Below are 16491 nucleotides of genomic sequence, written 5' to 3'. Positions count from 1 at the left end.
GATTGTCTGATTTGTTCGTCTTCTAGTAATTGTTTTTATTTTGTTTTTTATTTTATATCGTGTAAACGTTGATTTTTTTATTTTTGCCTGATAATGATATTTTCAAATCCCAAATAGTCCTTGTATTCACCAGCATTAGTTATAATGACAGAAAGAAGGAAAATTAACAACTTAAATATTTCACCAATGTTTTTACTATATTCGCACGAAATCAAGGAGAATAACTTTTATCTACGTTTTATATGAATTATTACAAACTTCAAACAGAGCTGGATAATACTTAAAGGAGAGACAAACTGATAGGTTGAAGAAAAAACTGGCAATGCCATGATAAGTCTTGCAGCTAATTGATCATGCACATTCAAGGCTATACATTTATTGATAAGATAGTTATCCAATTATGCTTCCTGAGGCTGGAAATCTGTAAATGTATAAAAAAAGAAAAAACATAATGTTCAATTACAAACAATTTGTCAATTTTCTAAGATTATGCAAAAAAAAGCTACGACAATTCTAAAAATCCAAGTAACATGAGTACATTATTTTCGAGCACGTGGATACTATATAATTGAGCAAGTGCTTCATTTATGATTTTAACTTTCAATAAATACGATATTAAGTGTTCAAAAGTAAAATAAAAATTCCGAACAATAAGGTAAATTCAAACAGGAGCAAATCGACAAATAAAGGCAACAGTAGTATATCGCTGTTCCAAAAGTCATTAATCGATTGAGACAAATACAAATCCGGGTTACAAGCTAAAACCGAACGAAACACATCAACTATAAGAGAAAAACAACGAAACAACAGAAACACTGAAGTGAACATATAACAAACGACAATGCAACACAAACAGAAACGAACTATAAGATAACAACTCCCATTTTCCTGACTTGGTACAGTACATTTTAAGAAAAATGGTGGTCTAAAAGAATAGTTGATAGCAAGGTCGGAGACGTCTTTTAATTAAAGCAGTAAAATTATTCTTGTAAGTAGACTGCTCTGTTTTATTTACACTTGTTTGTATACAAATGTGGTGGAAAGCTTATCCCCCCCCCCCCCCAGTTTTAGTGGGGTTCGTGTTGCTCGTTTTTTGTTGGTTTTTTATGTTGCGTATTGTGTACTGTTGTTTGACTGTTCATCTTTTTGAGTTTTGGCCATGGTATTGTCATTTTATTATCGACTTATGAATTTACATGTATCTCTTGTTTATTTTGCCTCTCTTTTAAAGTTCGACTTTACAGCCAAAACCAAATGACATGGATGTGAGCAACAATTGAATACCATACGGTCTTCAGCATTGTACAAATCCAAACCCGTTTTTTTCTGTCACCAGGAGAATATTGCTTCATCTGTATATTGAGCAGCTTTTCGATTTTTTTTATTTCACTGCTCTATATCTTCGTATTTAACTTGTTTTTGCAATTGTTTTGATTCATGTACAACTGCTGATTCTTAACTTCTGTCGTATCAAGTTACAAGCGTGGTACCGTTAATGAGTTTTTTTTTTATATCATGATTTTGCTTTTTAATACCTTCATTGTAAAGTTAATTCAGTCTTGCAACAAGGACCAGAAGAGCAAGTTGGCAATGTAGATTTTTCAGGTTTGATAAGATCCATCAGTTACCCATGATATTGCGTAAAAAGAAATCCTGTCCTATTCAATTAAAATTTAATATCCCAAAAGGCTAACCCAAGACTAAACATATGCAACAAATTGTACAAGAACGGCGTTCAGTGTTTATCCTGTCAACGGACCCAGTTTGCTTATTGACAGTTCTTTCGATTCTATGTTGTTTAGTTTATTATTTTGCTTTGTATATACTAAAAAAAGATGTTATAGAATTGAACTTTTATTAATTTTTCTTGCCTCTTATTTATCAACATAAATAGTAGCTAAAGTACCATAGTTTCATTTGTGAAGTTCTTGTTTTTGTGCAATTTTATTTATCATGTCTGAGTATTGATTACCTTAAAAGACCTCTTAAAACCGTATTTCATCATAAACAGATACATTATAAAAAAGAAGATGTGGTATGATTGCCAATGAGACAACTATCCACAAAAGACCAAAATGACACAGACATTACCAACTATAGGTCACCGTACGGCCTTTAACAATGAGCAAAGCCCATACTGCATAGTCAGCTATATTAGGCCCCGATAAGACAATGTAAAACAATTCAAACGAGAAAACTAACGGCCTTATTTATGTAAAAAAATGAACGAAAAACAAATATGTTTATAACACATAAACAAACGACAACCTCTGAATTACAGGCTCCTGACTTGGGACAGGCACATACATAAATAATGTGGCGGGGTTAAACATGTTAACGGGATCCCAACCCTCCCTAACCTGGGACAGTGGTATAACAGTACAACATAAAAACGAACTATAAAAATCAGTTGAAAAAGGCTTAACACATCAGATGGACAAAAATACAAGTAGACGTGGCCGGGTACTTATACATCCCGACACAAAAAGATGCTAGTCTGAATTGACAACTATCTATGTTTAATGAATTTTGTGATGTCATTTGAATGCATCCTAGGTGTTATGCATTTCATGATCTCAATTTTAACTGTTCTTTTGAACTTGTGGTTCTGTGTTTTTCTTCTACTTATGGTATTTACGTGCACTCTTTCCTGTTTCTGTGATTGTTTGAATTGGAGCTTGAAGTTTGTCATAACCTGTGTTTGTTTTGTACATGAAATTCATTGTTTTTTTCTGCATATGGTATCTAAGTGCACTCTTTCCTGTTTCTGTGGTTGTTTGAGCTTGAAATTTGTCATAGCCTGTTTTTTTTTTTTTTTTTGACATGCTGTTTCACTGTGTATTCTTCTCTTTACGTTATCTACATGCACTGTTTTCTGTGTCTGTGGTTGTTTTGAGCTTGAAATTTGTCATAAAATTAACCGGTGTATGTTCTGTGTTTTCATTTGCTTATGGTGTCTAATTGCACTCTTGTTATCTTCTTCACTGTTTGACATATTTAAAATGCCTTGTTGACTGCTGTTAGTATTTTGTATTTTTTCTTATTGATATGGTAACATTGCCGTCACTGATGTTTTACAGTGACTCCTGTCCCTTTGGTGTAGGATAACATTAATTACACCAACTCACTCATATTCAACAGCTTCCGCAATTACGTGTAACAGATACTTATTACTGAAGGGGAATAACTAGATTGAAATAGGTAAGTATTGATTAAAATTACTTACTCCATTTCACAGATGAAGTGTGATACAAAGGAACACTCTTGGTCGTTCCATTTTCCAAGTACATCATGAGACAAAACCAATTCTAAACAGTTTTCTCCAGTTTTCCAGTTATCTGGTTCCCCTGGAAACCAGTTGGTGTATGTCAAGTCTTTTCCTGTTGGTGCCCATATCCATACACCTTCAATAACTTCGTCTGTTCCCCCTAACCAAAAGTCTCCTAAACCATTCAGAATATTATTTACTTTCCTTATATGTCATAAAACATTATCAATAAAATTACCGAACTACCAGGTCCATAGAACATAACACAATCTAAAGCACGACTATTTAAACAAATGCAATTAGTCGAATTTCAAAGAAAATTGTTAAAATGAGTCTATGTTGCTTTTTGAATAAGGTTTTGTGGGTTTGTCTTATTTGAAATGTGTACGACGAAGAGGAATTGTACCCTATCTCAATACTAGCTATTCGTATGATGCAACCTGTAGCTGTACACTGTATGTGTTGAATTGCAATAAATGAATGCAAGTATTGTACACAGTGTACACATGATAAAGCCGACCACAATGTCAAATGCATTTAGTTTACATAAGAGAAATAACTATATGACAAATGAATATTTCAAATAGTGTTTTATGTTCAAAACAAATGGTAATATCTTTTTTGTCATTATAAAATGCGACTCTTTATTAGGGTTAAGGTTCATTAAACCTATAAATCATCATTCAATTAAGAAATAGATGCCCTTTGATATGATAAGATATTATTAGTTACATAATGTGCTAGTGTCCTAATGCGATATATATTGGGTCAGAAATTATATAAGGGATGAGAGCGAAGCTCAAATCCCCATATAGAATTTACTGACCCCATATATATCGTATACGCTCACTAGCACACTATGCGCATGCATGACACATTCATCTTGCCGACTATCTTAACATGTGATATTAAACTACAAGACAATCCAAGACGGTCTTCAAACCCGTTACTATTAGGAACCTACTTTCATTGGTTTTACAAAAATGCCAACATTAACGACTTGTTAGCTTTAAATGTGTTTAATTTATTTTAATCGTTCATCATCATTGTTTTCGTCTGTTGAAACCTTTTAGATTTTTCCTCAACACAGTGTTGTTTTTATAAAGTGACGTAACACCACTACTTATCGCTTATTGAAAGACGTTCCGCCTTCTTACCCAATATGGAACCCTACAAACCCAATATAAAATATACACTAACCCGACGCGATTGCTTTTAATCAATCATATTCCAAGAACTGTATTGGAGATAAGATTAATTTAAATATCACAATATCAGAAATATATGACACGATATAATGAGAAATAAACATACTGTCATCGATGTCTCTTTTTCCGATTCCATTTTTGATAAGTTCAATGGTGTCTGTTAAAAAGGCATTTTCTCCTCCTGTTTCTACTGTTGCTAGATGTGAATTATATGTTCTGCAAAAACTCTGAAAAGATGCGATGATATAATTTTAAGATTACAACACTACGAAAATAAAAAAACATTACATTGATATAAAACTAGGTGCAATCCACCATTTTCTAAATAAGAAAATGCTTGTACCAAGTCAGGAATACGACAGTTTTTATACATTCGTTTGATGTTTGTCTTTAAGTGATGAAAGTTTTGTTAGTGTGACTGCTTCTCTTTCTGTCGTTATAGTTCTGGCACTTAATGACATGTGTAGAATTATGTGGTGTGTCGTGTTTGTCAATGAGTGTTTAAAATCTCATTAAAATGAAAGAAAGGTTAATACAATTACATATAGAAACATGAGAAATGTTGCTAATTTGATAAATAAAAGGAGATATAGAATACCAAGTGGAATTCACAAATCAGAATGCAAATAATAACGCACAACGTCATCACCAGACCATACTTGTTACCATAATTTAGGATACGACAAACCAGAAATTTTATATCCCCTCAATTTTAGTATTGATTTATATATATTCTATTTTCATATTTCATGTTTTATTCTTTATTTTGTGTTTATACCATTTTCTTCCAATTAATGACGATTCAATTTCGCGATTTTCAAATATATTTAATGTAGATGAATAGGAAAGATCCAAGGATCACATGTTCGCGGCGATTAATGTTTCCGTTATTTTCTTCTCGATCGCGATTGTTGGAAAAAATAAATCGCCCGCGAAAATAAGTTTGTTAACAACACTCACTGCAGCATCTACCCATGTTTTCAGTGTGTGACTAAAGAAGTAGCAAGAATTTCCATAATGAAACCATCCTCTGTGACATTCCGACTGCACACAAGAAATAGCTAATGAAAATAAAGAAAATTAGATACATTGAAACCTGTTTAAACATGTTAAACCAAGCCTTTTCGGGAAACAAGATTAGTTTCGGTTTTGGCCGATGTTCGGTTTTATCAGGTTCACAACGCAAACAGTTGGCATGACGGTGTTGATTTTTTTTTTGTCATATAGGTTTTTGGTTTATGCAGGATTCGGTTTAGCCAGGTTTCACTATACCTTTATTTGCTGCCATTTGTTTGTGAATTCCTAATGCCGACGTGCTAGTTTTCATTTTTTTGCTATTGCGTTTTGGTAATGATAAATTGTTTTTATTTGTATTGAGCTTTTACATTTTAATTTTCGTACTTGAAAAAGGTGAATTAAGTTGAATTGATTCTAATAAAAAAAATAACCTTTTCTTATGGAACGCCAACACTGTCTTGTTATGACCATTTTCATTATATGATGTGCATTTACCTTTATATGATGTGCATTTACCTTTATATGCTGTGCTTTTACCTTTATATGATGTGCACTTGTCATAATATGGTGTGCAAACACCTTTATATGATGTGCAAATATCCTTATATGATATGCAAATATTCTAATATGATGTGCAAACATCATTATCGTATGTGCAAACATCATCATAGTATGTGCAAACATACTTATATGATGTGCATATATATTCATATGATGTACAGGTATACTTATATGATGTGAAAATATACTTATATGATGTGCAAACATTCTTATATGATGTGCAAACATTCTTATATGATGTGCAAACATTATTACATGATGTGCAATTAATGTACTTATATTATGTGCAAAGATCCTTATATGATGTGCAGATATACTTATATGATGTACAAAGATCCTTACATGGTGTGTACATATCCTTATATGATGTGCAGTTTCCCTTATTTTACGTGCAAACATATTTATATGATGTGGTTGTGTCATTATATCATGTGCTTGTAATCTTATATTATGTGGTTAGGTTTACTTCATTATATGATGTCGAAACGTCATTATATGAGGTGCTTTCATCGTCGTTATGGTCAATGAACATGATTACGATTAGAATGATTACTGTCGACGTCATAACTGATTACGATCTGCTTCTGTAAACTATTAACCCGGCTCAAATATGTGTCTATCGCTAGCAAAAGTGCAATTTATAGGGGAAATGAGACAAAGCAATTTAACAAAATCAACGTTTCAAACATTTCGGTTGAAGATTAAAATCAGTTAATACAGGAGCTAGTTGAAGAAATCTCCGGCTGTGGAAAAAATGATAACAAATAAGAGCCTTTTATAACTTGCTATTCGATTTAAGCATAGGCTCCGTGTTGAAGGTCGTACTATGACCTATAATTGTTTCCTCTTACAAATTATGACTTGGATGGAGAGTTGTTTCAGTGGCTCTCATGCCACATCTGCTTATTTCTATTCATTGCAAAAGACACCATTGAAATCACAGTCTGTTTCAAAAATATTTCATAACAACAGCTATAAAATTATCTACTGATGCATACTATGGCGAGAAGGTTTTGTTTTATTAAATGTTATTGAATAATATTAATCTGTAAATGGTAAGATTTATAATGTAGTATTGAATATGTACAATGATATTACATCTAGTATATAATCTATGCTACTAAAGGAGTAGACCGATTTCATTGAGCCGCAACTCCTCTTAAACCTTACCAAGTCGGAAATATGTGTGATAGGACTTTTAACTTGTCTTTGAATCAATCTTTTTTCCACAGAAAACGCCAATTATGTGAGAAAATACCCAATTTCGCAGACTGCAAGCTTAGTCGACGTAGTGCCCACAAAATGCGAAATGGCTATGTGGGAAATTATAAAAAATGAAAAAGTGGTATCTTTGCTAATGAGACAACTCTCCACAACAGACCAAATTACACAGAAACTAATAACTATAGGTCACCATACGGTCTTCAACAATGAGCACATATTGGCATATACAGATTTTTTTAACTTATTTTAATGGAGATTTTTTTAATTGCTAATAAAATTCTGAAACATTAGTACTAGTATGTCAACAGATTTGGAGTAGCGTCAACGATTTCTTAGATATAAGGGGTTGATTCCTGATGAAGTGTTTTAGATTTAATTTTTCGTCCGATTAGATCGGATTTTACCTTTGTGGTACTTATTTTGATCCTTTCCGGTAATGGCAACGGATTTTACGTAGACGATACATTTATTGAGTTAAAAGGGGGAAAAAACACTGAAAATCACACTTTGCCACGCTTTTTCCAATTTAGGGTATTTAATATTTTTATTTTCAAACCGAGATGAATGGGGTGACGCCCGTCTTTTGCATTTTGTTCCTCTTTTTCGTCTCTTTAAAAAAAAATAGAATAAAAAGCATTAACTTTGTCATTTCTGTGTCCACCTTATTACTATGTCATCACTCTTTGTTTCAACACTTGCCCACTCGCTGGCGTCTCCTTGTATCATCGGTACAGCGGATATAGTTACTAACCAAGGGATCGTGATCGATTTTTCTTCTGACACGATACGAAAATCTTTGTTTTGTTTACATTATATCAATGTGTATTTCAATCTAAACATATTTGTTGTTTTAAGAAATGATTTGGTCGTAGGTTGGTGATTACAGAAGTCTCACTATTTGCCCAAAACAAGAATCCTTACTAAAAACATGTGCAAATACTTGTCAAAGAAGTTGGCACTCGTCTTATCCGACATGATTCTATATTCATTGCAACTCTTTTTCTGATAGAAGGCCACTGTTGTTGCGTAATAAGTATAGCTGTTTCAATAATTGGCATTGAAATATTTTGTACATATGTTATTTTTCGATATGTTATTCCGACAAGAAGCGTTGTGTATAGCTGACCACATGAATCCTTCTGTACGGTGCATAGTTAAATGAATGTACGGTTTATAGTTTTTCATGCTTCGAAGTACCTACAAAGCTATATCCCCTGTACCGATGGGTATATAAGATATCTCATATACTTTATAAGATAGCTTATAAACTTTAGAAGATATCTTATAAAGTATATAAGATATCTTGTAAATTTTAGGAGATATCTTATATATTATACGAGATATCTTATATAGTTTATAAGATATCTCCTAAAGTTTATCAGATATCTTATATAGTTTATAAGATATCTTATATAGTTTATTAGATATCTTATAAAGTTTATCAGATATCTAATATAGTTTATCAGATATCTTATATAATTGTCTTTATAAGATATCTCATAAACTATATAAGATATCTTATAAACTATATAACATATCTTATAAACTATATAAGATATCTTATATAAAAAAAAATTTAAGATATCTCATATACTTTATAAGATATCTTACAAACTTTAGGAGATATCTTATAAAGTATATAAGATATCTTATAAAGTATATAAGATATCTTATAAAGTATATAAGATATCAAAATGAAATTATATAAGATATCTTATAAACTTTAAGAGATATCTTATATAATATATGAGATATCTTATAAAAATGAAATTATATAAGATATCTTATATTTTAAAGGAGATATCTTATATATTATATAAGATATCTTAAATATAATAGGAGATAACTTGAAATTCGAATAAATAGTGAAACGGCTTGCCATATGCTAGTTCAAAAGGTAGCATTCCGAAGGAAGACATGTATATCACCTTACCCGGACACATTTTTCTGATTCCGAGCCGACCAGCTTTTGCTCTTAATCCTTAATCCCGCGTGCTTATATAATAAGCTGGGAAGCAGCATGTGACTAAGAATTTTAAAGTCTTTGGTTTTGACCCGGCCGGGGTTTGAACCCACGACCTCTCTCACTCAAGGCGAACATTCTACGACGAAAGTACCACCACTAGACATGCAGTTACCCGCAATATAAAAGATTTCGTGGGAAGCCGCGCATATACTAGTATTCACCTCTTGGCTCAATTAAACAGGACTAACTTACCGACCATTGATATTTTTATGTGAGGGTGGGGGGCAAGTTGTTTTGTAAATGTTGGATTCTAAATTTCGTAAAAGAGATTTTATCTATTTCATAAGGGAAGCGAAATAGTTTGTTTCTATTTAAATGAGGAAAAAATAAAACAATGATGAAACCATGTTTTTTGTTGTTTTTCTTAATTTCGAAAAAGGAAATACACGTGCTCCTTCCCTCAAACTAGAGTCGGTGTCTAACACATTTATTTATTAATATATATATAATGTACAGATCGTCTGTTTCAGCTTTGGATACAAGGATTTGACAACACGTCATTTTTTTTCTGTCCTTGTATATATTACATCAGCCAATGACATTTCAGCCTTCAAATTTTTGAAGGTGCGTATCAATCCAACAAAACCAGAGAATTGAGCGTTTTTTATCTGGTGTCTAAATTAACTTAAAACACTGCATTTATTTATTTTTTACTGAGACCTGTTGTTCTCTTACATATAGAGAGTGGTGTTTTGAATTTTGCGTTTATCCTGGAAACATAATAGATTAAAAAAAACAAATAGTGCAATGTGTCTGGATATACTCTATAGTAAAGGTACTTTTTGGGTAGTTTTGGCTTTTCAGAGTTTTGTTGTTTTATTGGCTACTATCTTGATAACTAATAATAGAGAAACCTTTTCTTGCAAGGTATAGACAAGAACATATATAATCAAAGTACTGAAGTATGAAAATTGTTTGCGACTTCAGGGAACTAGTTTATTCTTATGTTGCACTGTTATACCACTGTCACAGGTTAGTGGGAGGGTTGGGACCCCGCTAAGAGGTTTCACCCAGCCACATTATTTATGTATGTGCCTGTCCCAAGTCAGGAGCCTGTAATTCAGTGGTTGTCGTTTGTTTTTGTGTTACATATTTGTTTTTCGTTCATTTTTTTTACATAAATAAGGCCGTTAGTTTTCTCGTTTGAATTGTTTTACATTGTCTTATCGGGGCCTTTTATAGCTGACTATGCGGTATGGGCTTTGCTCATTGTTGAAGGCCGTACGGTGACCTATAGTAATTAATGTTTGTGTCATTTTGGTCTTTTGTGGATAGTTGTCTCATTGGCAATCATACCACATCTTCTTTTTTATATTAGTTTGGATTTGCCGTTTGTGGTTTCATTAATATTTGCCACACCTTCATTCAATAATAGCATCAGATGAAAAATTCTCTGCTAGAAGAAATTTTCAGGTTTTAACAATTCAGATGAGCGAAACGAGGCTTAAAGATTGATGCCTACGGTTGACGAAGAATTCGTCATAACATTATACCGCGGCAAATTTATAACTATATAAAATTGAATGCCACTTTTCCTATACCCTCTTTTTTTTGTTACAAATGACCGGTTTCTTGTATGAGCCATTACTCTATCAGAGTCCGATTTATTCCCAATTGTTTGTGTCTATCTTGAGAATATATAAAGAGAAACTCGAACAGCTAACATGATCAGAAAGGCAATATTTACATAAATGAAAATACTAAACTTCGTGTTTTATCTTCTTATAGAAAAATTGCTAACGTTAGGTATACCGAAATTGACAAATATAATGCCTTCCCTCGTTAAAACGATCATATAGCACGACATAAAAGAATTATTTATTCAATTCAATTCAATAGCCTTAACCGTATTGTAGACTCCGTATGTTTATGTTTATTATTGAGGATTTCCGATTTAAACAAAACTTTGCAATTCATATATATTTTTACAATTTTCCAACAAGATCAGATGTGATTTTTTTGCATCTTAAAACGAGGTACTAACATGCCAAGGTTTATCTCAAGTCTCAACCATTTTCCAAACGGTAGCAACATATTTGATTCTTATAAGTAGTAACGGTTACTCCGCAGTAGCAGATCGGAATCAGTTATGACGTAGACAGTAATCATTCTAATCGTAATCATGTTCATTGACCATAACGACGATGAAAGCACATCATATAATGACACAACCACATCATATAAAGATGTTTGCACGTAATATAAGGGAAACTGCACATCATATAATGATATGTACACATCATATAAGTATATTTGCACAGCATATAAATATATTTGCACATCATATAAGGATCTTTCAACATAATATAAGTGTATTTGCACATCATATAAGGATCTTTCAACATAATATTAGTATATTTTCACATCACATAAGAATGTTTGAACATGATATAAGTACATTTGCACATCATATAAGTACATTTGCACATCATATAAGTATATTTGCACATCATATAAGTATATATGCGCATCATATAAGTATGTTTGCACATCATATAATGATGTTTGCACATCATATAATGATGTTTGCATATCATATAAGGATATTTGCACATCATATGGTGACAAGTGCACATCATATAAAGATAAATGCACATCATAAAAAGGTAAATGCACATCATATAAAGGTAAATGCACATCATATAAAGGTTAATGCACATCATATAAGGGTAAATGCACAACATATAATGAAAAATGGGCATAATAAGACAGTGTTGGCGTTCCATATTTTCTTCCGAATAATATCTCATGACGAAATGTGTTTGGTTTTCAGTAGTAATGTTATGTGTTGATGTTCGACGCGTACATACATGTTTGCACACACATTTATGAATACTAATTATAATTTTTTTTCTAATCTGAGAACAGTATATCTGTCGATCTATCAATAAATATGTTTCTGGTTCTAATTGATTTGAGAAAAAGCTGACAAGAAATCATAAGATTCTTCTATAATTTGGTAATGAACATAGTTTTAAAGGCCTTAGAAAATAATGGAATGCATTACTTTTGGGGAGTCAATATTTGTTGGAAGTACTTGATAAATTGCATGCTTATTTTGGTGATTTCTAATCTGGTATTGTTTCGATTTTTCTACCCTTTATACAACTTTGCCTCATAATCTGATTCTTAAAATCACACTTGATTTTAAGAATTTAAAAAGTCGGAATGTGAATATATATGTTCAAACTCTTTTCGGTCATATTTTAGTAATAACAAACAAAGAGCTTTGTCATTTAGGCCTGCTTTGATACTTACACTGCCCTTGAATTATTACTAGATCAACTTTTTTTCGCTATGGAGAATCCGTATGTCGTCAGGTTATCGGAATTCCAATACGAACTGACTGTGCATCACAAATTGCAGACCTATTTCTGTATTGTTATCAAGTGCAATTTATGACTAAAATCAGCAGAGACCCATCGAAACAATATCTGATTCAAAAATTGAATATTAGATATTTTGATGATATGTTGGCTCTCAATAAACGTCAGTATGTACACTAAGCAGATTAGTACTGCCGAACTGACTTTAACTTTGGTGTTCGTGTTGTTTATTTTTTAGTTTTCTATGTTTTGTCATGTGTTCTATTGTTTATCTGTTTGTCTTTCATTTTTAGCCATGGCGTTGTCAGTTTCTTTTCGATTTATGAGTTTGACTGTCCCTTTGGAATCTTTCGTCCCTCTTTCAAATAAGCTTATGCTAACAATGAACACTACCCTTTCCTGAATTTTGACATCTTTATCTTTAACTGGAAGCTTAATACCTAAATTTATGATAACAAGCGATGTTTTTTTCATGTCCTGTTGTAAATTATCGGGTTGTTTTTTTTTTGGATGGTGACGTTCCCAATGTCAGACGTAAGGTCGAGAAAGATTAAGATATTAAAACAGGTTATAAAATAGGTTAAGTACAGGTCTAGAATGAATTGAGATTGTTTCAGACAAGTCAAGTATTAGTTCAGACTTTCAAGTATGGTTCAGATTATCAAAGGTCTTCTACTGTGTTCCGTTAATATACAATAGATACTAATAGATACTTTATTCTCTAAAAACTAGATACAAGTTTACAGAGAAACATACAATATAAATACAGACACAATAGTTAAGGTAAACAAATACCGTAATTATGATGACATACATGTTTAGTAACATGTAGAATTAATGATATAAAATGGAAAAATGATCGGTAAGATGCTTATGAGATTACATTTACATGCATTACTAAGCATTACGGTCGAGTTTAGTTAAGATTGTCGTCAAGCAGAAAAATTCAGAATATATTATAATTTATAAATGTATGTTTTTCAGACAAATTAAACTAACAAGTACTAACAAAATTTGCTATGTAATACTACTAACGGTTAACAAGGCCGGGATAAGGTACCGGTATTTGATGTATCCACTAACAAATGTGAAAAACTATCAATGAAACATGAATAACCTTTAAAAAAAAAAAAGAAAAAAAAAAAAAAATTCAGAATAATTTAGAATGGTACAGTCGAGGATAAACACAGTGCACAGTTAGTATGTAGTCGATTGTTGATACTTTTTTTGTTTTTCTTTCTTCACTGGTGTTATCCAAAGTATATCGCTCTTTCTTCTCTTTTTTTACTTCCTTGTCACATATTTGTTTGTTTTTAAAGGGATTAAGATTACAACACAATGTTGATTGCTGTACCCCTATTTTTGACATGTTTACCTATTATGTCTGTTTGTTCTGTTTACGCATCGTCGTCATTATAATATGATTTGGTGCGACTGTCATACAAGTGAGAAGTTAAGCTAGCTATAAAACCAGGTTCAATACATCATTTTCTACAAAAGAAAATGACTGTACCAAGTCAGGAATATGACAGATGTTGTCCATTCGTTTGATGGTTTTGAGCTTTTGATTTTGCCATTTGATTAGAATCTTTCCTTTTTGAACGTTCCCCGGAGTTCAGTTTTTAAATATTTTTGTGATTTTACTTTTTTTTGTACGTTCCATCAATCGTTACTTTTCGTTATTCTATACCCCCCTATTTTATTTTAGCAGGGTTAGATATTTATCAAATTGTTCCGCAACATTCTTAAATAGAAAGTTCATCATCATCGTTATTTTCCTAAGAATATACTTACAAATTCCAACAAATAAAATCACGCGAAAATCCATTATCGTTCTTATAAAAGTTGAATAATAATGTCCTGATAGATAAGACTTCAGAAAATCATGCACCTTAATATCCTTACTTTCATTGCGCGATAAGCAGATAAACTTGTTAACTAGCTATTGTAGGTTGTGAAAGATGATTTGATAAGCATTTGATGCCACAAATTTTACCAATAAAAGATAAATATGTGTTAAAGTAATCAGAACTTTTGTGTTGATAAGAAAAACTATTGATATCATTATTTTCCATTCGTTTTTCTGTTATAAATTGTTGTTTTTCGACACAAAAAAAACCAACCGTTGTCATACGATTATGGACTAATGTATTTAGTGTATTTACATTTAATCCTTTGAATAGGAAGAAACAACTTGTACATGTGATCGAGTTGTGGACCTTTTATGGTTTATCGTGACAAGTTAAGATAATAGTAAGAGGGTCGCATACCCCAGTGGAAAGAATTAATATCTATTATAGGTTGCATTTCTGTAAATATTGACAATGCAATTTCCCATAGGAACTCCTTTTTACGGCAAAACTGTACCACTTTTACTATGAAGTTTTGAAAAAAATCTTATTCTAGAATTGAAAGTTCATATGCACCACAATTTTTTTCAAAGGTCAAAATATAGGGCTGTGCGGACGTTTATATGCCCTGAACTTCTCAGATTTTAAACTTGCACTAATTTTCTTAACTACCCCTACCTCGAATGAAAGGTTACCACAGATTTCAATGTAAACAATATGCACATGTATATTTACTGGTAACATTTCCAAGTTATGTCTCTGTGAGATGGAACACAGAGAGCATAACTTGGAACCAGTATGTAAACAAAATTAATTTTCTATGAATATTCAAGATGTCCCCAAAAGAGGCGTGTTCTGCGAAACAGCTGTATTTACAAAGTGCAACTTATAGCTTTAATAGTTTTACCTTTTAAGCAATTCAACAACGCTTATCGTTATCTTAATCATATGTTTTCGTTAAATAATTAAGAATTTTCTCTATATACTGCTGAAATTTATCCAAAGAAACTTACTGTAAATAAATCAAATTTAAATGGTAATAACAGTCCTTTCCTAGATTAAGTTATTTAAAAGTTCTTAAAGGGAAACTCAAAAATAAACTTACGACAAAAGGGACGATATTTCGTTTCTTACTGTTAATTTTCCTTTTTTATATGGTGATGTTCCTTAGGCAACATCTTACGGTGTTTATATTTCACAGCGCGTTTGCTATCCCCGTGTCTGTTGTGACGTATTTGATTTTAACTAACGTAAGCTATGTATTACTGGATGGTAAATTATTAAGCCAGGGATTTCGTTACCATTAAGTACTTTAAACCTGTACTAAATTTTTCCATAGATATACAGATTTGGTTTAGGAGTTAAGTTGTACCTGTAGAAAACTTATTTCTAATGGGATAGCACATCCTAATTTTTACGGAAATGTTATTAACCGTGCCCGAAAATTTAGAAACGATCCTACTTAACTTGTCGATTCGTTAAATAAACTTATTCTAAAAGCTTACCAATTCACCACTGTAACAAGATCATTAAATATTGTTCTTTTTGGTATAAATATTGATTTTGTTATCAGTAAATTAAAAGCAAACTAAATACTACTTGTATGTTATATACATATACACATTCATTGGATCTACAACATGTCGATACCTGTATCTTGGCATTGCACAAGGTTTTAACACATCGTCTTTTTTGATATTGATGATTTTTAACCGAATGAGTTATTTTACACTGATTTATAAGATTTGTAGCTGTCCTGAAATAGGACAAAGTTGCAGTTTAAGAATCTTTTATTGGTTGCTATCCACCATGCCAAAGTGATTGTTGGTATATGCATAGAATTACAGTATGCTCAATTAGATGCTCTTTGGAGTCTGTGTCGCTCAAATTGGCATATTTTCATATTGAACAAGAGGGTATAAAACATCCTCATTTAACAGCAAGCACTCGTATAAAAAGCGATAGTCTACTAACTATATAAGAAACAAGAATGTGTCCCAAGTACACGGAT

At 31.9% G+C, this 16491-nt stretch overlaps 1 protein-coding gene across 1 annotated transcript; it reads right to left on the bottom strand.

The window, feature by feature from the left end:
* Positions 1 to 345: 345 nt before the first annotated feature.
* LOC139503569 (perlucin-like) lies at positions 346 to 14558 on the bottom strand. Its single transcript, XM_071293369.1, has 5 exons — positions 14425 to 14558; positions 5437 to 5537; positions 4583 to 4703; positions 3227 to 3443; positions 346 to 421 (listed from the first exon to the last, which is right to left on the bottom strand). Exons 1-5 carry the CDS (start codon positions 14456 to 14458, stop codon positions 391 to 393), a joined length of 504 nt encoding a protein of 167 aa, XP_071149470.1. The 5' UTR covers positions 14459 to 14558; the 3' UTR covers positions 346 to 390.
* Between the last annotated feature and the right edge of the window lie 1933 nt (positions 14559 to 16491).

The sequence above is a fragment of the Mytilus edulis genome, chromosome 14 (assembly GCF_963676685.1).
Source record: "Mytilus edulis chromosome 14, xbMytEdul2.2, whole genome shotgun sequence".
NCBI classification, from domain to species: Eukaryota; Metazoa; Mollusca; class Bivalvia; order Mytilida; family Mytilidae; genus Mytilus; species Mytilus edulis.
Note: the sequence above shows the minus strand (reverse complement) of the source record. Positions and strands in the feature narration are given on the sequence as shown.

What these genes read in the sequence shown, in the direction of transcription:
- LOC139503569 (XM_071293369.1), bottom strand. Translation starts at nt 14,458, where the DNA reads ATGGATTTTCGCGTGATTTTATTTGTTGGAATTT. An exon ending in AAAAAGAGACATCGATGACA is followed by an intron (nt 3,444 to 4,582) that starts GTATGTTTATTT and finishes TGAATGGTTTAG; the next exon opens with GAGACTTTTGGTTAGGGGGA. An exon ending in CACTTCATCTGTGAAATGGA is followed by an intron (nt 422 to 3,226) that starts GTAAGTAATTTT and finishes ATACATTTACAG; the next exon opens with ATTTCCAGCCTCAGGAAGCA.